At 38.5% G+C, this 24,345-nt stretch overlaps 1 protein-coding gene across 3 annotated transcripts in view; it reads right to left on the reverse strand.

The window, feature by feature from the left end:
- LOC124146385 (RNA polymerase II-associated protein 3-like) overlaps positions 1 to 24,345 on the reverse strand; it is a 399,479-nt gene that overhangs the window by 98,716 nt on the left and 276,418 nt on the right. For all 3 annotated transcript variants that reach the window (XR_006862665.2, XM_048401498.1, XM_046516655.2), the window contains one exon: positions 13,743 to 13,840. Coding sequence is in view for 2 of the 3 variants with exons in the window: in XM_048401498.1 (XP_048257455.1) it covers positions 13,743 to 13,840 (98 nt within the window). In the remaining variant the exon portion in view is untranslated. The remainder of the gene's footprint in view (positions 1 to 13,742; positions 13,841 to 24,345) is intronic.

Here is a 24,345-nt window from a genome sequence, read left to right on the forward strand (position 1 = left end):
TACGGCCTTGGAATTTTTGTGGTATCTGGTACCTAACACCCTGCACACACACACAAAATTTGAACAAAATCGAGCCAGTGGTTAAACTGCTATCTCTGGAACAAAAAACGGCGGAATAATAAATAATAATAATAATAATAAATAATAATAAATCGAACGATTACAATAGGGCTCTACAGCCTTTCGGCTTGGAGCCCTAATAAATCGAACGATTACAATAGGGCTCTACAGCCTTTCGGCTTGGAGCCCTAATAATAATAAATAATAATTAAAGCTGCAAGCAGCAATGGCGGGCTCCAAGTAACACTGTGCCCAAACGTCCATGTTCGAATCCTCAAAGGGTTTCCTTGAACCAAATCCGTCAAATGTAGGCACCACTTGCAGGGTATCGTCGCTAGGAAATTGGCGTGTGCCAGGGGGTCCAGGTCTGTTCTAAAACCATTTCCGACCTCGAACATGTTCGATCCATAAAGGGTTTGCCTGTGCCAACTCCGTTCAAAAATTGTCACCTAACATCGCTGCTACGAATTGGCGTGTTCCAGGGGTGTCCCAGGGGTGTCCCAAATATTGATCAAATATTACCACGAAGCGGTGTTACTTTTAGCATGCAACCAAGAACAAAAGATGAGGTATACATGTCAGACTAACTTCATGTCAATTTTCAATAGTTTCTGTGGAGAACCTTACAAGATATGATCTTTCAAGTAAAATTTCGGTGAAAAAAATCATCAAAATCAAAATCCAATAGGGCGATGACTAAGAAAGATATCCAAAAAACAGCTAACAGAGTTTAATGCATAATGTATGGAGACAATTCTCAGAAAGTTTGGATGCAATTCAGACTGTGGATTCAGAGGAGATAGGATTTGAAGACAGGTACCCAAAAAACCCTGTGAAAACCTTGAATCCAATATGGCTGCCAAACCACGTGACCAATGACCAAAGTCAAAGAACATCAAATGTCAAGCACCCAAAGCAGTAGACACATCTAAAGTTTGAAAGTAATTGGACAAGCGGTTGCGAAGCAATAGGGCAAAATATAGCTTTTAAAATTGCTTATTTTTCAGTTATCTTCCCTTGGTCTTTGGGCCTACGGCCTTGGAATTTGTGTGGTATCTGGTACGTAAGTATCTGGATACACATACAAAATTTGAATGGAATCGAGGCAGTGGTTACTATGCTAGCTCTGGTACAAAAATCGGCGGAATAATAATAATATTAAATCGAACGATAGCACTGGGACTCTTCAGCTTTTAGGCTTGGTGACTCTGAACCAGACTGTAACTTCTTTGTCAGTTGAGCTCCAGTCAAATGGATGAGCGTTCTGAGTTCGTCAGGGCCCCGGGTTTATGTCGTATTGCTGAGATAAAGTGCTAAACCTGTTTCCGACCTCGTCCATGTTCGAATCCTCAAATGGTTTGCCTGTACCAATGCCGTCAAATGTAATGAACCGCTTGTCAGACATCACCACGTGTGTCCCAGTGTGTTCTTAACCCATGTTTGACTTCGACCATGTTCGAATCCTCAAATGGTTTGCCTGTACCAACGCCGTCAAATGTAATGAACCGCATGTCAGACATCACCACATGTGTCCCAGTGTGTTCTTAACCCATGTTTGACTTCGACCATATCGAATCCTCAAATGGTTTGCCTGTACCAACGCCATCAAATGTAATGAACCGCTTGTCAGACATCACCACATGTGTCCCAGTGTGTTCTTAACCCATGTTTGACTTCGACCATGTTCGAATCCGCATAAGGTTTGCCTGTACCAACGCCGTCAAACGTAAGGAACCGTTTGTGAGACATCCCCACATATGTCCCAGTGTGTTCTTAACCCATTTCCGACCTCGAATCCTCATGTTCGAATCCTCAAAGGGTTTGCTTGTACCAACTGCGTCAAAAGATAGTCACCATTTGCAGGACATCACCACTACGAAATTGGTGTGTGCCAGAGTTAACCAGAGTGTTCTTAACCCATTTACCACCCAGACAATGTTCGAATCCCGATAATCGCCTCTTGAGACAAGCATGAGTTGCTGAAGACCAATTCTAACCCTCATCTTCAAGGGTAGTATACATACTGCAAAAGACACTTGACGGTCAAAGGGAAATAATCCTGAGTTTTCTGAGCGATGTTTTCGGTATTTTGTCAATATTAACACCAGGCGGTGTTACTTTTAGCATGCAACCAAGAACAAAAGATGAGGTACATATGACACACTAACTTCATGTAAACTTTCAATAGTTTCTGTGGAGAACCTTACAAGATGTGATCTTTATATAAAGGAAAAATTCGGTGAAAGAAATCATCAAAATCAAAATCGAACAGAGCCGTCACTAAGACAGATATCCAAAAACGGCTAACAGAGTTTGGTGTGTTATGTGTGGAGACAATTCTCAGAAAGTCTGCAAGCATTTCATGCAGCGGATTCAGAGGAGATGGTATTTGAAGACAGGTACCCAAAAAACCCTGTGAAAACCTTGAATCCAATACGGCAGCAACTAAAAAAGATATCCAAAATCGGCTAACAGAGTTTGATGTGATATGTATGGAGACAGTACTCGGAAAGTTTGGATGCATTTCATGCATTGGATTCAGAGGAGATAGGATTTGAAGACAGGTACCCCCAAAACCCCGTAAAAACTTTGAATCCAATATGGCTGCCAAACCACGTGACCAGTGGCCAAGATCAAAGAACAGAAAATGTTAAGCACCCTAAACAGCAGACATGTGTAAAGTTTGAAAGTAATCGGACAAGCGGTTGCGGAGCAATAAGGCGAAATATATCTTCAAAAAATACTTGTTTTTCAGTTATCTGCCCTTGGCCATTGGGCCTACGGCCTTGGAATTTTTGTGGTATCTGGTACCTAACAACTTGCACACACACACAAAATTTGAACAAAATCGAGCAAGTGGTTAAACTGCTATCTCTGGAACAAAAAACGGCAGAATAATAAATAATAATAATAATAATAATAAATAATAATAAATCGAACGATTACAATAGGGCTCTACAGCCTTTCGGCTTGGAGCCCTAATAATAATAAATCGAACGATTACAATAGGGCTCTACAGCCTTTCGGCTTGGAGCCCTAATTAGAGGTAAGCCCTCATATAATGTTATAATGACTACTCCAGTTACAGACGTTATATTGTTGGTAAACGCAACGTATCATTCAGTGGTGGTCAGCGGCTTGGCCATTGGCTATGCCCGTATAGCTAAAATGATTACTAAAGCCACACCACACAAGCTAGATTTTAATTGTCATAATATCGGTATGATGGTTCTTGATATTGGATTGGCAATGGCAACAAAAGATATGCTCATCAAACAAGGGCTTATCCCAGAAGACATAATGAAGTAATTAAACATTTGAATATTTTATGTTATTGAACATTTGAATATTTTATATTCATATAATATGGCATCAATTGCGATGATGGTCGCTTGAGCTATTGTTAATGCTTTAGCTTCTTCGGGGAGTAATTTTTTTATTTTCTAGTATGAGAGGAGAGGAGCAGAAAAGACATAATAAAGCATTAGAACAACTCAAAGCAGCCCAGTCACAATGGGCCAGGCGGAGAATATTAAGATTAGATTTTATTAATGATGAACTGCGTAAGCAAGGACATTCAATTCAAACGTTTAAGGATGTTGAATCTGCCATGCACGAATACTTCCTTGTTTATGGAAAGAAACTTGACCCAGTACAGAGACCAACAATAAGTCAGTTTTATACACCATTAGAGGCTCATAAAGACCGTGAGATAGTATTTATAATGTTTGGGTTATCAGTCATTGCTATCTTCAGCTACACAATGACTACGCATAAATCATGATCTATGTCAGGCTGAGTCTTATCAGCTATTAATAACCCTGACTGCTAATCTATAAATAGCGCTGACTGGCTGTTCCGCTGTTAGTAACCCTGACGGCTTATCTATAAATAGCGATGACTGGCTGACTGCTTATGTTAGGCTGGGCAGGACTCGGCTGATGACATGCATTTAGACAAATGATACCAGAAGTGTATATTTATCACAATGGCGAGAGGCACATCAACATGTAAATTCATACGCATGGGCCAATCACAAATTTGAGGAAAGAGCTGTATGTCGGATTTTTGTGGAATCCATTCCATTGCAATTAGAAAAGGGCATATTAATTATGCGTGTTCTGTATGTGGGATTGGGGTTAAAGGTAGTTACTGTTAATGTAAGAAACATGGTGCTGACAAGAAACGGTTTCAAATTATTTATGAGTGGAAAAAGGCTTACCGAAATGAGATAAATAGATTGGGTAGAATTCAAACCAATCAGACATTAGTTCACATGTATTTATATATCACAATGACTTATGTTGTCAGAGAGCTGAAAGCTTTGGCAAAGCAACGTGGTCTACATGGATATTCTCGAATGAGAAAAGCTGAATTGATTGATTTACTCGCTTTGGAAAACAACAAATCCCAGACTGTTAGAGAACTCAAAGCTCAAGCGAAAAACAGTGGGCTGAGAGGTTATTCTCGAATGAGAAAAGCTGAATTCATCGCTTCACTAGATAATAATCAATCCGATGATGTTGATAAAGATAATCAACCAGTTGATGAGTTAAAATTTGTACCCACAGCCGGCGTTGGTAAATATCTAAGAGGTTGGAAGATGGATATTAATTCCAACATGGATGTTAATGATGTTAAGCCCATCGTATCGAGCAAAATTAACGAGGAGTTAGATGATTTAAAAAAAAAAAAAATACCAGCTGACGGTTAAAATGTCATTGAGTAAAAGTAATGCAGACGATAGCGTTGAATATACCAAACCTTATTTCCGGAGCAATCAAGAAGTTATAACCGAATCCGATACTATAAATGCATCATTAGATTCAGAGGATATAAGAAACTTTAGAACGCTGGAGAGAATAGAGGTTCGGGTTGGGGTGTGGATAAAATCGATAGTTTATATTTAAATATAGCAAATTATATGCCTTTCAAAGGTGGATCTTATATAGATTTACCCTCGTATTATAAAAAGGAAAAAGCCATAATTAATGTAAAAAATAAAGGCGATGTCTGTTTAAGAATGATGATAAGATCTGCATTGTTCCCGGTAGACAAACATCCGGATAGACCTTCGAGCTATCCCCAAAATGATGGACTCAACCTTGATGGTATAGACGAACCTACACCAATCCCACAAATTGATAAGGCGGAAAAGCAAAATAATTTATCTATAAATGTTTTCGGACATTCTTCTAAAGGAATTGTTGTACACAGGATAAGCTCCACTCCGAAACATATTCCCAGAATCAATTCATTTCTGATCGAAAAAGATGGTAAATATCATTATACGTGGATAAAGAGATTAAACAGGCTATTATGCGATCAAACAATCATGCTAGATAGAAATATTTCTGCAAAAGATGCCTGCATGAGTACAGCAGACAAGATCCATTAGAAGTGCATTAAGAAGACTGCAGAGGTGTTGGACAGACTGCTATCAGGATTGATATGCCTAAAGAGGGAAAACATATATTAAAATTTGAACATTATTGTAATCAAATGCCAGTACCGTACATAATTTACGCTGACTTCGAAGCGCTTATCAAACCTATAGAAAATACCAACCAAAGCAATCAAGATAATTTTACGTACAAAACTCAAGAACATATTCCTTGTGGGTTTGGATATATAGTTGTAAGGTATGATGGGAAAACAAACACTCCCGTGATTTACAGAGGTCCCAATGCAGCGGGAAAGTTCCTAGAATATCTACAAAATGAAGAGAGAATTATCAGGGAAAATTTATCGAGTAAGAAACCAATGTGTATGACAAGGGATGATTGGAGGGCCTATAAGAAGTCAACGAGTTGTCATGTTTGTAATAAATCCCTGAATGGGGATTCCATAAGAGATCATTGCCATGTCAGGGGTAATTATCGGTGAGCCGCACATAACGAGTGTAACCCGTCTTATACGTGGGGTCGCCTTATAGACAGCGATATACGGTACTCGCTGATATATTTGAGATATTTAGAAAGACATGTTTAAAACAATACGGCTTGGACCCGGCATAGCACTATTCCAGTCCCGGACTATCATGGGATGCATTGTTGAAGAAGACCGGTGTAGAACTAAAACTACTCACCGATTACGATATGCACTTGTTTATTGAGAAAGGATTAAGAGGTGGTATATCGATGACAGCGAAAAGGTAGTCTAAGGCTAATGATCTGAGTAAACCAGACACACATAAATTATATCTCGACGCCAATAATTTGTACGGATGGGCTATGAGTCAACCTTTACCCATGGGTGGTTTTGAGTGGGTCGATGTGAATGATATCAATGTGAATGATATCCCCTCAGATTCCGATAAAGGGTACATACTAGGAGTTGACTTGGAATATCCAAATTTGTTACATAAAGATCATAACAGTTATCCGCTAGCTCCTGAAAGATTACCGGGTAATGGTGAATAAAGACTGGATGTCTGAATATCAACACTCCTTGATAGGTAATACTAGGTTAGCTAACGTAGAAAAACTTGTACCAAATTTGATGGATAAGACAAAATATATAGTTCACTACAGAAATCTCCAGTTATATCTATCGTTAGGTATGAAACTGAAGAAAATACACAGAGTTCTAAAGTTTGATCAAAGCCCTTGGATGGAGCCCTATATAAGGTTGAACACAGATTTAAGAAAGATAGCTACCAGCGATTTTGAAAAGAATCTATATAAGCTCATGACTAACTCAGTATTTGGTAAAACTATGGAGAATCTAAGGAAGCGTGTTGATGTTAAATTAGTTAGGTCTAATGAGGAAGAAAGACTCAGGAAACTTATAGCCAGTCTGGCTTTAAACAGAAGGAAGATATTTGATAACTACTTAGCTGCACTACATATGCAGAAGAGTAATATAAAATTCAACAGACCGGTGTACGTTGGTATGAGTATTCTTGACTTGTCAAAACACTTAATGTATGACTTTTATTACAACAAACTTAAGAAGCAATACGGCGATAGATGCGAGGTGTTACATATCGACACAGATTCTTTGTTGATGGAAATACAAACCAAGGATGTGTATAAAGATATGGCAGAAAAAATAGATATGTACGACACGAGCGATTACCCAAAAGATAATCCACTGCACAGCGTACTAAATAAAAAGGTATTAGGTAAGATGAAGGATGAATGTGCTGGGACCCCTATTGCTGAGTATGTCGGATTAAGACCTAAGATGTATTCTATAATGAAGTCTGATAATGGGGAGATAAGAAAAGCTAAGGGTGTTAGGAAGTATGTGGTAAAAAAGCATATCAAACACGAACAGTATAAAGAAGCATTATTCAAGGGTAGAACGTTCAAACACGAGATGAACTCTTTAAGAAGTTACAATCATAGGATATATGGATTAAGAATGAACAAGACATCATTATCCCCCTTAGATACAAAGAGATGGATTGATAAGGATGGTGTAACTACCTACGCTTACGGTTATGGCGGTAATACTGTATCGTTGGGAACTATGAGCAACTCTTCTCGTACAAATGCCCTGCCCGGTCCACCTTTAAGATAATAAAGAATAGGCTTTCCTTCTTTCATAACCAATCGACTAATGTTATATGTCTTAAGGGACCAAATCGGTTGGATCGGTTGTGCGACGTAGGCCTCCTTCGAGTTCACCGGGCTGGTATAAATATCTTACGCTTACTTATCCGGAAGTTTTTGTTCTTTGCCTCTCCTCTGTGCTGAAGATTCAGAAGTCACAGATTTCATTTTAATCGCATCGGATGGTTTCTTCCCGATTAATCTTGTTACTTCATTATTCAGCACTGATACAACAGCTGATAATCGTGCCACCAATTCGGTTGATCTTAATCGTTCCGATTTCATTTCGATCCCATACTGATAGCCAAAACAAATGTTCCGCTAATGTCTGGTTAAATCTTTCAACGATAGCTTGACTACGGTGGGCCTCTTTTTCACCACGCCTGATTTCGACATCGTGCTTTGTTAACAGTTTAGTTATTGATCCCATAAACTCGCAACCAGGATCTACTTGAAATAGCTTAGGCCATTTTAGTGGTCTGTGTTTATATATGCGACTTAGTGCATTAGATACTTCTGTTGAATCTTTCGAGGTTAATGGCTCAGCCTCTTTGTAGCGACTAGCCACATCCACTACGGTTAAAGTGTATTTATACGTTTTGCGTCTTACCTTATCATGGGGAAGAAACAAGAGGTCAGCCTGATGAACTTCATTCGTTGTAAAAATATCAAACTTCTTCCTTGGTATATAACGCGGGGCCGGTAAGTATATTTGCCACATCGCTTGTTTCTTCAACCAATCCTTGGCCACATCTTTAGATACCTTAGCTGCAGTGGCTAATTTTTGTATTGCTCCTATACCTTTCCAATATCCTCGTGGTCTATAGTAAATTTTATTCATTATTAATTAAATTATTGATGATTCTTTAAATACGACTCATGACGATGGTTGAATTGCCTTATCATTTTCGCATAAAAAATTCCCCCTGTAGTGGTGGCAGAGGTATATAAATCTGGCTCCAGTGGAAGTGGTCCAGAACCATCATTACCTATACTACTTGGGTGGTCTAGATTGGAATGTTGCTTTATGTCATTTTCTGGTTCAACAGCAAGAGCCACCCAGGTTGGCTCTACACATCAAGTTATGACAAACAAATTAGGATAAAGTAACCATCACCACAACAATTTTATATGTCTGTTTTTAATGACCTGCTGCTCAAGTCACATAATGTTGGTATCATGAGTTTGGAGACCTCCAACTTAATGAAATAAATGAGCTTATTATCTGTTCTTTATGTCAAAGGCCATTTTGTATCATAGTTATCTTTTAAATTTTAATCTTTTTTACTCATATGGCTTTCAAATAATAGAAAATTTTGCAATAAATTCATATTTATATAAATATCCTATCTCACATTATACATTACTCCTTGTTCTTTGAACCTGGTTTGAAAACATCCTTGATCAAAGTTTCCAACTTCTAAAAAAACGTCACCCCAACACATCCGAGACAAAAATATTTTCTAAGTTTATAATACTTTTACCTGCAAAAGTACATTTTAAGGGTTATCACAGTGTCAGTTAGGATAGGCTAGATTAGGTCAATTTGCGTTACTTTGATATATGCTATTTTCATAGCCCTGTGATTTATTAAATGAAGCCAGAAAAGCATTTTTCTAGCATTTCTGACAGTACTTTAAAACAGATACAGCAGGACTTGGGTAATCATGTGTTCAAACACTGTATCTGATCTCCAAAAGTATCCCTGCAAGATGGCAGTGTAGTTGTTGTGTAACACCATGGTCAAAGCAATTGCCCTCGTCCCATGTGGGTTAGGGGCTACTGGAGGCGGTAATCCCGCAAGTGATAAACTCTCAAACTAACAGAATGCATCCAAAGGGAGACTGATCCAAGATACTTCTGAATTTGCAGCTGTTGATAAAAATTCCGAAGTGATACAGGACTCAGACTTCGGTGAAACCCACGAGTACTGGTATGGTGCTGACAAACCTAGAAACATAATCAGGGCTAACCGGGATTCGAACTCACAATCATAGGTTTCTGGCATGCCCAAGGTACGCAACTCTGCACAGTGAATCACTGTGCCTTAGACGACAGTGCCACCCGTGCCCCTCTATTCTAATATAGGTGATGACAAATTTACTTAAATATAATAGTTCAGGGCAATCTATAAAAGTATGTAGACATATCTTTTGTCAACACTCAGAACAACACTCCAATCCACACTAAATTGCAACAATCAAATGACACTAGCAACAGTACTAAACCCCCTAAATGACTTACAAACCTTTAAAGCACTAGGCATTTATCTAATCAAAACAGGTCTACTGGCTGCATTTAAAAAAAGTACAACAAACAAGCTGCCAAAAAACCCTAAAATTCTAAACCTATAAAAACACACAAACTCCTTTTAGTCCCCCCTCCACCTTTTGCATGGCATATTTCAAAATTCAAATTTGTTCTCCAAATTAAGTAAGCAACCCTAAAAAGCCCCACCTAGGTTGCCTCACCTTTTCGGACATACGCTTTTGGACCAAACACTAAATGGCCTGGCGGGCCCGTGCATGAAATACGCATATGTCAGAAATATGCATATGTCGGAAAGCGCACATTAAATTCCTAATTTAAATAAGTAAGTCTTTTGTCCTATTTAATATCATATCTGGGAGATGGGAACTTGTTACATACCTTAGGCTAGTATTTATCTAAAAGCAATCTTGGAGGCACAGAAACACGGCCTACACCCCCAGGAACATTAAACCGACTGTTGCATACGGCGGGGGCTCAGTAATAGTTTGGGGGTGTATCTCTCATGATTGCAGGTTGGATTTGGTCACCATAAGGGGCAACTTAACAGGGGCTCAGTGATAACATGTCAGTCCTAACCACATTGTGTGGTATATTTACATCCGAGTGTACTGGAAGTGACCTCTGAACTTGACTACGTGTGCGCATGCGTGAGTGGAAGCTCAAGGGCAGATGGGAAAATAGCGGAGGAAGTAGCGTGTTTACTAATGGCGGGGATTTGACATGAACTGTCAGTGGTGTATTAAGTGAGAGAAGGACTAACCATTGCTAACAGTGGAAAGGGCCAAAAAGGTAATTAACACTCAGTACATCCAGACATGTTTTGAGGCGAGTCGCAGTTCCTCATTTTGACAACCACCCTCTTGCTACCTGACCTCAGTACATGGATGACAATGCCAGGCCTCATCGTTCGCATGCAGTCCTGGATTACATGGGGGCCAATGCAATAACAACTCTACCCTGGCCAGCAATGAACCCAGATTTGAACCCCCTTGAACATGTTTGGGATATTCTGGGGCGGCGCATACAGGCACGAGATCCTCCTGTATAAGATTTACGCCAATTGGAAGCAGCATTGCATCAGGAGTGGTTGTTGTTGGCCCATCGTAGGCAGTTACTCCTGCTACTGATCTGTTTCACGTGTCATGTTAAGTAGAGACTTTAAGGAACATTTCACATGAAACATCATACGTAACTTGTTCACTTAATCCTTAACTCTTTCAACACCGTAGGCCGGTTATCCGGCCAAGAAGCATCGAGTCCCCAGACACCGCAGGCCGGTTATCCGGCCAAGCCGTAGTCACGTCAAAATAGTACTATATTTTTATGGACCTATCTGTAATATCATTCATTAATTAAATCTATCACATTTCACAATGTCTGAAATACATATTCCATTTCAATTTAACATTTTTTATCGTTAAATTAAAAAATTATTCACTATTTCCCGCAATGTTATTGAAAATAAAATTCTCGGACACACATTTCGACAACCGGTCCACATCTAACACGTCAAAGAGGAAAATAAAGACGTCTTAAACAAATCTTTAAATATATTATACAAAGTAATATATAAAATCAACAAAAATATATCTAAAGGTAATCAAACTTACATCTAAGTTATTATTTTTATCTTTTAGTGCGATCGCGTGTAATGTAAGTCAAATGACATCTCGGCTTTCGTCGCCTTGAATTCTCGGCTCGGACACGATGTTTAATGCAAAAATATATGCATGAAAAATCTTTGTCACAGCTCGTAACCTAGCACGATACATTCACGAAGTTCCATATTTTTAATATATATCGTGATTTCCTGCTCAAAACATTCAGAATAACACGATTTAACAAAATTCTTTCGCAAACTTCTGTAATTTATCAAACACGAGCTTGGTATCACAGCTGTAATTTGATTGGCTGCCTTAGGTCACGTGCTCAAATTTGACCAATCACGAAACTTGTAGCAGATTTCAGCAAGAAAGCGTCATTAGAAACCAATTTTAATCCAATGAAATCGCTTGTTATAACTACGGAAAAAAACCATTCGATGTTACGAGCGTGTAGATGAAGGAATAAGGTTTCCAGCGATGTGTCATATGCCATTCTTCGACGAACGTGTTATTCATACGAAACCTCGAAAACGGGGGTATTTCTTCATTTTACTGAGCGGACAGTCGCTGTTATCGGGAAATGGGTGATGACAGAGACTATTTATAATTCTTTTTAAAATGATTTTCCAATAACGTAAACAATGAAAATAAAATAGAAATAGGTACGTGGATATTATGAAATCATATATTTGCCGAAAATCGTCAAGTTTTCGCTTCCTTGGTCCTTAATCTGGATGTTAACAACGTGTTAGCGTACATTTTTTATTTACAACGAATTTAATTAAGTTGTAACTGCATAATTTTAAATAATGTGAAAAACATAACTTTCATATTTATAAACCATAGGATCAGACCTTTCAAATGGTGTATAACATGTAGTAGCAAATATATTTTACAAGCAGGTATTTTCTTTGATAAATGTTGGCTTCATCTATCACACAAGAGCCTCTGGGAACTCGGTGTCCCAGCAGTAAACACTTCTGGTTGACTGGTGTTGAAAGAGTTAATCATCTTGCCCTCATACTGTTTTGAGGTATTGTCTAAGGTCAAAAACAGTACATGTGTTACCATGATGTTTTTGTCAGTTAATTTCAATCACAACTCACCAATATCGTCTTTATTTGTTGTCAAATGTTTGTTCTATCTGATGACATTGGTATCGCCCAGCTCCTGTGGTGAGTCCTCCCATGCCATGATTTTTGCCATTGGACATGGTTCAGAAATAGGGGTGTGCTTAACCTTTTTCTTTGTGTATATGTCTGGGAGATGTGTTCTTGTTACCTTAGGCTAGCATCTATATAAAAAGCTTTAACTGAAACTACTAATATTTTGTTTCCCTTGATTAATATGTACTACTCGCCGCTCTATAATTATATGAAATTTTGTATAAATGTTACACAATGATAACTTATAAAAGCCCTTTCTGTGGATCTAATTATTATATGAAAACTTAGTATAAATGTTATATCATGATAGGTGTGTGAAATCATCAGGATTTATTTAGTTTGTGCATAATGTTTGAAATAAAGGCCAGTTTGCCTTTGCAAAATTCAATTTCGTTGAAGGTGGAATATCAGAAAAATAATGATATGCATTAAACTGACGTAAATTAAATTTATCTGTCTGCTTTAGATACGTTTCCTGCAGACAGAATGCTGAAAGTTAAAAATCCTGAACAAAGAGCTGTAATTCGTTTAAATCAGATCTCGGTCCTCCATTGTACTTTATGTGAAGAAGCCATCTCTTCGGAGGATTGACGGAAGATCTAACCCTCACCTTCCTTGAGGGCGATAAGATGTGTGTCCTATGATGTCATTGCTGACTGTTGTCAGTCACCTCCATATCCTCAAGGGATCAATACTTATTAAAAAGTTGGACATGGTTTTTGGTTTGGGTTTGTTTTCGCAACTTGTTTGTCTTTAGTTTCTGAGTTAGGTTTAGCTCATAGAGAGTAGGTAATTAGCACTGATAATCACCTATCTGCCTAGTGCTTGGGACTTATTGCTTGTCTTTGTCGGGGCTAATTGCCTAGCTGGCTTCAATTTGCCCCTTGCTATGTCCATTCTTACACTTATCAATGCTAATTACAGTAGGATTAGACCTTTAAAATGGTGTATCAGATGTTGTAGCATCTATCTCCCCAGAGTCTCTTGGAACTTGGTGTCACAGCAGTAATAGCTTCTGGTTGACTGGTGTTGTAAGAGTTAACTAATAACTACACATAGAACAAAAATCCAAGAATACTTACGGAACATAAAATTCTTTAAAGACTGCCAGAATGTTGACAAGTATGTCTGAATCCAGCATCTCCCCAAATAGAGTTGGAAAAGTAGATGGAGCAATCCTCTGCAGAAACAGAAATTAAAATTAGTGTAAAACTGTTGCTAAAAGGTACAGAAAAGGTACAGGAAAGCCCCCAAAATGTATCACAGGTATATGTTATTGTGCATACCACATGTTTCCTTAAATTCACATCAAATTTCATAATGATACATAAAAAGGTTGAGATATGAGCAAAATAGCACCATAAGGCTCTGTAGTTCTTCTGAATATTCTGGTTTATCATATGCAATAAAAAGACTCAGCTATGTAGAGATGGGCGTGCATTTTGCACGCCGTAATGAGTTATTGGCGCTTTGAAACAAACCTTAGTTGATAGAGAGAATGGATACATATATCATAAATGCCATACGCTGACTCATTAAAAGTAATAATGTGTAGTTGTAATGTATGTGTATTTTAGTATTATATGTCAACATCAAGTTTTCAAAATCATGAGCATATGAGCCTCAACGGTGACTTGTCAGATGTATTGTTGTAGTCTACAGATGATTTCTTTACTCAGTTGTTTATGCATCTGAATCTGTACTATCACTAAAGTTTCTCATAAACTATGTAACGTACAAAGCTGAAACATCTTCCCATGGTCTGTATCTAATTGTGCTGTGAACATCAACTCATTTCGTTGCCAAGTTTGGTTTCCATGGTAACCTGATGAAACGAATCTTAAATCAAGATGGCGACCAAACGCTTGGATGTAGCACTTTTGACCCCCCGATCGAAATTGATCAGTATCTTATGACCGTGTCACATGCAAAATCTGGAAGCCATGGGTCTAATAGTGGCTGAGAATGACACCATAGTGTTTTATGCTGTTTTTATCACTTTTAGCATTCTAGCAGTCTTTAATCCAATATGGCTGTCAAACGACGTAACTTTTGACAGACAGCTAAGAACATGAAATTTGACCTATACATATAATACAACAGGTCGTGGTAAAGCATAAAAAACAATCGCTTCCACCAAACATACAATAACAGCAGCGTCTTAGCTCGCCAAAAAAAAGTACATTTTCGTTAAACAGACTACCTAAATGACCTTGACCCAGTGACCTTGGTGACCTTGAATTTTTGAAAATGTTTTAGTCCTGCTACCTGATCCAGGGGTCAAAACAGCCAAATTGCAAAAATAACAATTTCTTATTAGGGCTCCCTGTCTAAAAGGCATTATTATTATTATTATTATTATTACTATAATTCCGATGTTTTTTGTTCCAATCATAACTCAAAAACCAGTACTCAGAAGCTCTTGAAAATTTGCACCAAGATACCTAAGGTCCTTAAGTTATATCTTATATCCCAAAAAATATGGAGACTCTCGACTCAAGGACAGTAGTTTAGGTAATAGGGGTTCTGGACCACTTCAACTGGAGCCAGATTTATATACCTATACCACCACTACAGGGGGAATTTTTTATGCAAAAATGATGATGCTATTCAACGATCGTCACAAGATTAAACTTAATTGTAATGAAAATATTCTCTATTATTTTTATTCATATGTATACCATTATTTTTAACAAAGTGATACTCAACATTTTTACTCAGTTCTTCGTTCATTTTACTAGGAGACCAGACTATATACTCTTCTTGGTAATTGGAAAGAAACAATTGATGACCGTATTTGGTTGGTTTGATATCACTGATATAATATATACCTTGTGGTAATTCTCTCCATTTGATAATTTTGTCCCTGAGCATAAATTCCATTATTATATATTTATGTAAGCATTCTTCTAAATGTTGGTTTTGGCAAGGAATAATTGACGCGCTTGTTGTCTCCCCTGTTCTATGAACTTTTTTTCCTCGTCTTCACTACTAATACCACTGGTCTTTGATCGAATCTCCTGCTTGATGAGGCAATTCAACAATCGTCATGAGTCGTATTAAAAGAAACATCAATATTAATTAATAATGGATAAAATTTACTATAGACCACGAGGATATTGGAAAGGTATAGGAGCAATAAAAAAATTAACCACTGCAGCTAAGGTATCTAAAGATGTGGTCAAGGATTGGTTAAAGAAACAAGCGATGTGGCAAATATACTTACCAGCACCGCGTTATATACCAAGGAAGAAGTTTGATATTTTTACAACGAATGAAGTTCATCAGGCTGACCTCTTGTTTCTTCCCCACGATAAGGTAAGACGCAAAACGTATAAATATGCTTTAACCGTAGTGGATGAGGCTAGTCGATACAAAGAGGCTGAGCCATTAACCTTGAAAGATTCGACAGAAGTAGCTGATGCACTGAGCTGCATATATAAACACGGACCACTAAAATGGTCGAAGTTATTTCGAGTTGATCCCGGTCGCGAGTTTATCGGATTGGTAACTAAACTGTTAACAAAGCACAATGTCGAAATCAGGTGTGGTGAAAAAGAGGCCCACCGTAGTCAAGCTATCGTCGAAAGATTTAACCAGACATTAGCGGAACGTTTGTTTGGCTATCAGTATGGGATCGAAATGAAATCGGAACGATTGAGATCAACTGAATGGGAGACACGATTATCAGCTGTTGTATCAGTGCTGAATAATGAAGTAACAAGATTAATCGGGAAGAAACCATCTGATGCGATTAAAATGAAATCTGTTACTTCCGAATCTTCAGCACCGAGGAGAGGCAAAGAACAAAAACTTCCGGATAAGTAAGCGTAAGATATTTATACCAGCCCGGTGAACTCGAAGGAGGCCTATGTCGCGCAACCGATCTCTTAAGATATATAAAATTAGTCGATTGGTTATGAAAGAAGGGGAGCCTATTCTTCATTATCTTAAAGATGGACCGGGCAGGGCATTTGTACTTTGGAGATTTAACGTGCGCTTTCCGACTGATGCGTATTTCGCACACGGGCCCGGCCAGGCCATTTAATGTGTTTCCGAAAGGGGCGAAGGTGGTCTGTGCAACCCAAGAGGGGGGTTTTAGGGGTTGCTTATATAGAATTTGGGAATTTTGAGATTTGGAATAGATGCCGATGGGATTGGGGAGGAGAACTAAGGGAGCTGGGTATGGTGGATGTTTGTTTGTTTATGTGATTTTGATTTGGTAGGTTATTGTGTTTTTAGATGCGTTTTATTAGTTCCGTTTTTATTAAGAATACGCCTAAGGCCTTGAAGTTTTCTAGTTTATTTTGTGGGTTTAGTATTGCTTCTAGAGTTAGAGCCTTGTTTAGATTGAGGGTGGTTTGTAATGCGGTTCGATGTGTTAGGTAGTGTGTGCAGTGGATGAGTGCGTGTTCTGGAGTTTCTGGTTGTTTGCAGTGTGGGCAGTTACCTGTAGTGTGTTTTTTAAACTTTTTTAGGTGGTTATTTAGGTTGGTGTGTCCTGTTTGGAGTTTAGTGATTACTCTGTCGATTTTTTTCGATGGATGGAGAATTTTGGGTTTGGTTAGTGGTTTGCTGAGCACTTTTTTGATTTGGCTATTTGAGTTTAGATATAGGTTATGCCATTTTTTTGTGAGTTTTTGCTTGTTTACACTTTTAATTTCTGATTTTGAGATGGGTAAGTTTAAGCTTATTTCTGGGATTTTGAGGGATAGTTTAGCTGCTTTATCGGCGTTTTCGTTACCGTATATTCCTATGTAGGCGGGTATCCACAAGAAGGTTATTTGTTTGCCTGCCTTAGTTAGGTCGTTGGAGCTTTTAAGTATTTGATTTATTAATTTAGGTCGGTTTTTGGTATTTTTGTTTTGGAGGGCTTGCAGTACACCATCCTTATCAATCCATCTCTTTGTATCTAAGGGGGATAATGATGTCTTGTTCATTCTTAATCCATATATCCTGTGATTGTCACTTCTTAAAGAGTTCATCTCATGTTTGAATGTTCTACCGTTGAGTAATGCTTCTTTATACTGTTCGTGTTTGATATGCTTTTTTACCACATACTTCTTAACACCCTTGGCTTTTCTTATCTCTCCATTATCAGACTTCTTTATAGAATACATCTTAGGTCTTAATCCCACATACTCCGCTATAGGAGTCCCAGCACATTCATCCTTCATCTTACCTAACACCTTTTTATTTACTACGCTGTGCAGTGGATTATCTTTTGGGTAATCGCTCGTGTCGTACATATCTATTTTTTCTGCCATATCTTTATACACATCCTTGGTTTGTATTTCCATCAACAAAGAATCTGTGTCCTTATATAACACCTCGCATCTATCGCCGTATTGCTTCTTAAGTTTGTTGTAATAAAAGTCATACATTAAGTGTTTTGACAAGTCGAGAATACTCATACCAACGTACACCGGTCTGTTGAATTTTATATTACTCTTCTGCATATGCAACGCGGCTAAGTCGTTATCGAATATCTTGCTTCTTTTAAAAGACGGACTGGCTATAAGTTTCCTGAGTCTTTCTAACTCATTAGATCTGACTAATTTAACATCAACACGCTTCCTTAGATTCTCCATAGTTTTACCAAATACTGAGTTATTCATGAGTTTATATAGATTCTTTTCAAAATCGCTGGTAGCTATCTTTCTTAAATCTGTGTTCAGCCTTATATAGGGCTCCATCCAAGGGCTTTGATCAAACTTTTGAACTCTGTGTATTTTCTTTAGTTTCATACCTAACAATAGATATAACTGAAGATTTCTGTAGTGAACTATATATTTTGTCTAATTCATCAAACTTGGTACGAGTTTTTCTACGTTAGTTAACCTTGTATTGCCCATCAAGGAGTGTTGATATTCCGACATCCAGTCTTTATTAACCATTAATCTTTCGGGAGCTAGCGGATAACTGTTATGGTCTTAATGTAACGAATTTGGATATTCCAAGTCAACTTCTAGTATGTACCCTTTATTCACATTGATATTATGGATATCATTCACTTCGATATCATCGATCCACTCAAAACCACCCATGGGTAAAGGTTGACTCATAGCCCATCCAGACCGCCTCCGTGGTCTTGTGGTAGAGCGTCCGCCCGGAGAGCGGAAGGTCCAGGGTTCGATCCCGGGCCGCGTCATACAAAAAGACGTTAAAAGATTGTACTTGTTGTTACCCTGTCTGGCGCTCGGCATTAAGGGGCTAAAACAAGGACTGGTCGGCTCGGAGTCAGTATACTGTGTCTGAGTGGGGTATTCATGTTAAACTGCGGCATGGTATCTCAGTGAGCTAGCACTATAAATCGGCATCAGTCCGGACTAGTACAAGCAGCCACACACACACATACACGTGCATGCACGTCGCTATATAAGTGCAATAATCTTGGACGCGACGTTAAACCCAATTTCACCTCACCTCATAGCCCATCCATACAAATTGTTGGCGTCGAGATATATGCGTGACGGGTTTACTCAGATCATATCCTTCCACAAATTTATTATTAGCCTTAGAATACTTTTTCGCTACCATCGATATACCACCTTTTAATGCTTTCTCAATAAACAAGTGCATATCGTAATCAGTGAGTAATTTTTGTTCTACAACGGTCTTCTTCAACCAATGCATCCCACGATAGTCCAGGACTGGAATAGTACCATGCCGGGTCCAAGCCGTATTGTTTTAAACATGATCTTGTTTTAAGTACAGATCGTGATAATCGTATCATGGGATAACATTTATGCTAAGTTATCCTATAATAATTAGACCTACATCAAGTGCTTTTATGAGTTATCATGGTGTAATATTTATACATCATTTCATATAATTATAGTTTAGCAAGTAATAATTATCATTAGGTAAAATGCATATATAAAATATCAGTAGTTTCAGTTAAAGCTTTTTTAGATGGTTGCTAGCCTAAGGTAATAGGAGCGCGTCTTCTAGACATGCTATTCAATAAGACAAGAGTTACGTCTACATAGTTTAATAGTAGTATTATGGATTTTACGACCGCTTCAGCCGTTGGCTATTTCGCAGTCGGGGCCAGACGGGTTAAACAATAATAAACAATAGTGGGTAATACATAAGTAATCGGCTGGCCAAAAAAAATGTAAATTAGGGGGGTTAAAGAAGAAAGAAATATAGTAAAGGGGTGTGAAGGGGAAAGAAGTTTAGCAGTAGTAGTGTAGAGCTGTAAGAAACCTAGTCTAAGGGAAGTAACTAGTGTAGAGACTTAGTATGATATATAATCAGTTAAGCTGATATGCTATGTAATAATATGTATTGTAAAATGAAAAATAACAGTGGGGAGGGTGGAAAACCTATCATAAAAAGTTTGGGCTTACTGGCTGGGGTAGGGAGTCAGGAGAGGGGGGGTGAGTATTGGCCGTGCGCGTGGGAGCTGAGCTTGGGTTGGTGGCTGGTTAAACGGTCATGTTTATTATAGTATGGATATGAGCGAATTTGTCGCGCGGACGTCGGAGAAGTCGGTCCGCGCTGAGAATTTGGATCCCGATCCTAAATTGTAAATGTGTGGGTTTTAGATATAGTGTTTATGCTGTAATTTGTTGGGATTTTTCTAAAGTTTGCTTATTAGATTTGTAGTTTTAAGGAATGTGGCTATATGGGTAAATTTAGTGGTATGGTTGAAGGGGTCTAGAAGCAGTTGGATGTTGTTTTTGAGCTGTGGGGGAAGAGAGTTGTATAGTTGTGTTTGTTGTTGTTTATATTGTGAGCAGTGGTTGAATATATGGTCTAGTGTTTCAGGTGTGTTGCAGTGTATGCAGTTTGGATGTGGGTGTCTGTTTTGTTTGTGGAGTGTTTCGTTTAAATTAGTTTGGCCGCTTAACATTCTATTAATGATTTTATCTGCTAAAATGGACTTTGTGAAGTTCCGACACTTTGTGACTGGCTTATTAAAGAGGGATTTTGTCAAGATTGACTTACAATTTTGAATATTTGTTTTGAAATTTTGAGATAATGTGTTTCTTTTGATTAGTGATTTTATCTCGGCTTTACTGGTGGTGAAATCAATACTTGGTGATGGTTGGGTGGTGGCTAGTTTTGCTGCTGTGTCTGCTAATTGGTTGCCTGTTATGCCAGTGTGTGCAGGTGCCCATAGGAGAGTTATTGTTTTATTAGATTCTGTGAGTTTTGTGTGGATGTCTATGATATTGTTTATTATGTCTTGCCTTGATTTAGATTGTTTATTATGAATTTGGGTTAGTGAGCCTAATGAGTCTGAAATTATAAGGAAGTTAGTGTCAGTAGATATTTTTATGTAGTGATATGCACATTGTATAGCCAGTAGTTCAGCTGTGGTGATATGTGTGTAGTTGGTATAGTGGAAGTTTGTGGTGATTGGTATAGGTTGTGTGATCTGAATGCCTAGTCCTGTTATGTCATTATTAGTCTGTGATGCATCGATATAGATATGGGTGTGGTTGGGCCAGTTTTGATGTATGTAGTTATTAGATATTTCTTTTTTGTCAAGGTTTTTGGGGTCAGGATGTGAGATGAATGTTTTGTGGAGTGAGAGGTCTGTTTCAGGGGGGGGGGTTGTCATTTATGAATATGTTTTGGGGGTCTATGTGTTTGATGTTTTCTAGCTTATATGTTTTTAAGAGTTTATAGAGATGTGTGAGATAGGGGGCTAGTGTGTGATTGTTTTTGAATTTCTTTAAGGTTGCAGGTCTAAGAGTGTTGTATTTAGTGATGATTTGTTTTAGGATGGGGTTTTGTTGGGCCCCAGCCCAGTAGTTGAGAGTGGTTTGATTGCGGCGGAGTTGGATGGAGGTGGTTCCTGATAGTAGCTGGAGGGTATTTAGGGCTGTACCGGTTCTGGTACCCAGGGCTATCTTTAGGGCTTTATATTGAATGGAGTTTAGTTTGTTATTGAGTGTTTCTGATATGGAGTTGAGGACTGGAGCAGCATAGTCAATCTTAGATTGAATTAGTGACTTGTATATATTAAGTAATGTTTGTTTGTCAGCGCCCCAATCAGTGCCGCTGATGGCTCTCATTAGATTTAAGTCTTTTTGACATGATGTGACCAAATTATGAATATGGGGAGCCCATGTTAGGTGCTGGTCAAAAGTAATTCCCAGAAAAATTAGCTTCCTTTTTGAATGAAATGGTTTGATCATTAAGGGTGAGTTTGGGTGTACAATTTGGCATATGTCTATTTTTGAAGAGTAAGCCGATGGTTTTATTAGTGTTAATTTGGAATCCCCACTGGGTTGCCCAAAGTTCTATATGTTTCAGGAGGGGTTGAATTCTTTTTTGGATCTCTTTTAGAGATGTTGACGACGTCCAGAAGGAAATGTCATCTGCGAATTTTGCAGTAGTTGTTTTTTTAATTTTAGATGGGAAAATGTCGTCAATCATAAAGTTGAAAAGTGTTGGAGAGATTATACTACCCTGTGGGGTGCCGTTGTCTAAAGGATGTGGGTCAGATAAGGTGTTGTTGGTTTTAACTGTGATGTTTCTGTCTGTTAGGAAAGAGTGTATGAAATTTAGAATTCTACCATCTATGGCTTTTGCTTTAAGTTTTTGGATTAGGCCATGATGCCAAACCATGTCAAATGCTTTACTAAAGTCTATGAAAATGGCCACAGTATATTGTTTTTGGGCGAGTGCTGTTTTAACGTCATGTTCTAGATGTAAAACGTGGTCTAAAGTTTGTCGATTAGACATAAAACCACTCTGGTCCTCTTTAAGTAGTTTTTGGGATGAAATTTGGAATTTTAGTCTATTGTTTATGACGGATTCCATTATTTTGCAAATATGGGAGGTTAACGAGATAGGGCGGTAGGAATCCGGTTCTTTGGGGGGCTTGCCTGGTACCGGTTTGAGAACCGGTACTACTAGGGCTGTTTTCCAAGAATGGGGGAGGGAGCCAGAAGTCCAAATTTGATTAAATAATTGGAGAAGGAGTTTTTGAATTTTAGGGGGGAGGTGGTTAAGAATAGTGTAGCTAATGTTGTCTGGGCCTGTGGCTGGGGCTGTATTTTTGTTATTGATGGCTGTTAGTAGTTCATGTATGTTTATTGTTTTATTGTATGACATGCTTGTGAGGGGTGGTCTGGGAGAATAAGTGGGGTGGTTTTTAATAGTGTCTTGCATGATGGGGGTGTGATTGGCGGAGCTGCTAGTAGCCGAAAAGTGAGCAGCCATGGCGTTAGCCTTTTCTCTATCTGTATTTAGGTTAGGAAAAGATGGGGATGAGAAGGTTTTTGAAGTGCCCTTTATGGCTTTAAGTTTTTTCCATAAAATTTTAGTATTTTGTTTCCCCATTTTCAAGGAGCTGGTAAAAGTTTGCCAATGTTTTCTTTTGGCTGCTCTTATAAGTTGTTTAGTTGAATTTCTGAGATGTTTTGCCAAGGGGAGTTTGGTTATGTCCCTCTTGGCTTTACTAAGTGCCTTTTTTCTAAGTTTTCTGGAATTTTCTATTTCTGAGCTCCACCAGGGGACAGTGATATGGTGCGGTGAGGTTTTGACTGTTGGGATGCATTGGAGGGCTATATTGTGAATTGTATTTGTAAAGTTTGTATTGAAAATGTCGTTGTCAATGTTGTGTATATTATGTGTGTTTATTTTATTGCAGAGTGTGTGGAATGTTTTCCAGTCAGCCTTTTTGAGATTGAATTTGGGTTGCTGGGGTGTGTTGTCTAATGGGGTGGCAGTTTGGGATTGGGGTAGGGGTGGGGTTGGGGTGGGTAGGGATAGTGAAATTTTGATGGGCGTGTGATCACTGCCCCAGGTGTCCGAATGGGCCTCCCAGCAGAGTTTAGGATGGAGATGGGGGGTAGTGAAAGTAAGGTCGATTGCTGTGGGGGATTGGAGGTGGCTTGTGGGGTACCTAGTGGGTTGGTTATCATTTAAGCAAATAAGGTTGTTTAATTCTGACCATTCTTGAATTAGTTTACCGAATCTATCTGTATAGTTTTTTGTGCCCCACAGTGGATGATGAGCATTGAAATCGCCTAGAAAGATGGTGTTTGGTTCAATAAATTTGGTTAAGACATTAAGGTCTTCAACTGAGAAGGGTTTTGTTCTGCTATGATAGACATTTATAATACTGATTTTAGTTTGGTTTATAGTTGTTTTGATGGCCAGGCATTCCAGATTTGGGGTAGGAATATCTATTATGTCATAGTCAAGATGGTTTTTGATAAAGATGCCCAGGCCGCCGTGTGGTGGTCCTGGGCAGTTAGTGGGTCGGGGTCTATCTTTTCGAATGAGAACATAGCCTGGAATTTTGAAGGTCTTTTTGGGAGATAATTTAGTTTCTTGGGCTGCGATTAATAATGGAGAGATTTTTTGAAGGGCGATGAGGGCCTTAAGCTCATGCCCATTGGTGGCGATCCCGTTGCAATTCCACTGGATGAACACCATTAGCTGGTTTTAGAATGAAGGGGAAGTTGAATGGATGGTGTTCCGGGGCTAATTTGGAATAATGTAGACAGAGTTTCATTTAAGGGTCCTTAAGGCTGCCTGGAATTGTGGTAGGGTTTTTTGGTATATGTTTGCTTGGTGGGCTAGGGAGTGGAGTTTCTTGGTGGTGGGGTTTCTAAGGAGAATGGCTGCTGAGATGAATTCGATGATTTTGTGTGTATTTGAGTGAAGTTTTTTGGGTGTGACTATAACTTGGGGGGTTGTTTTGAGTGTTTGGAG

Source organism: Haliotis rufescens, unplaced genomic scaffold (genome assembly GCF_023055435.1).
Source record: "Haliotis rufescens isolate VD_foot unplaced genomic scaffold, xgHalRufe1.0.p SCAF_22, whole genome shotgun sequence".
Classification (NCBI taxonomy): domain Eukaryota; kingdom Metazoa; phylum Mollusca; class Gastropoda; order Lepetellida; family Haliotidae; genus Haliotis; species Haliotis rufescens.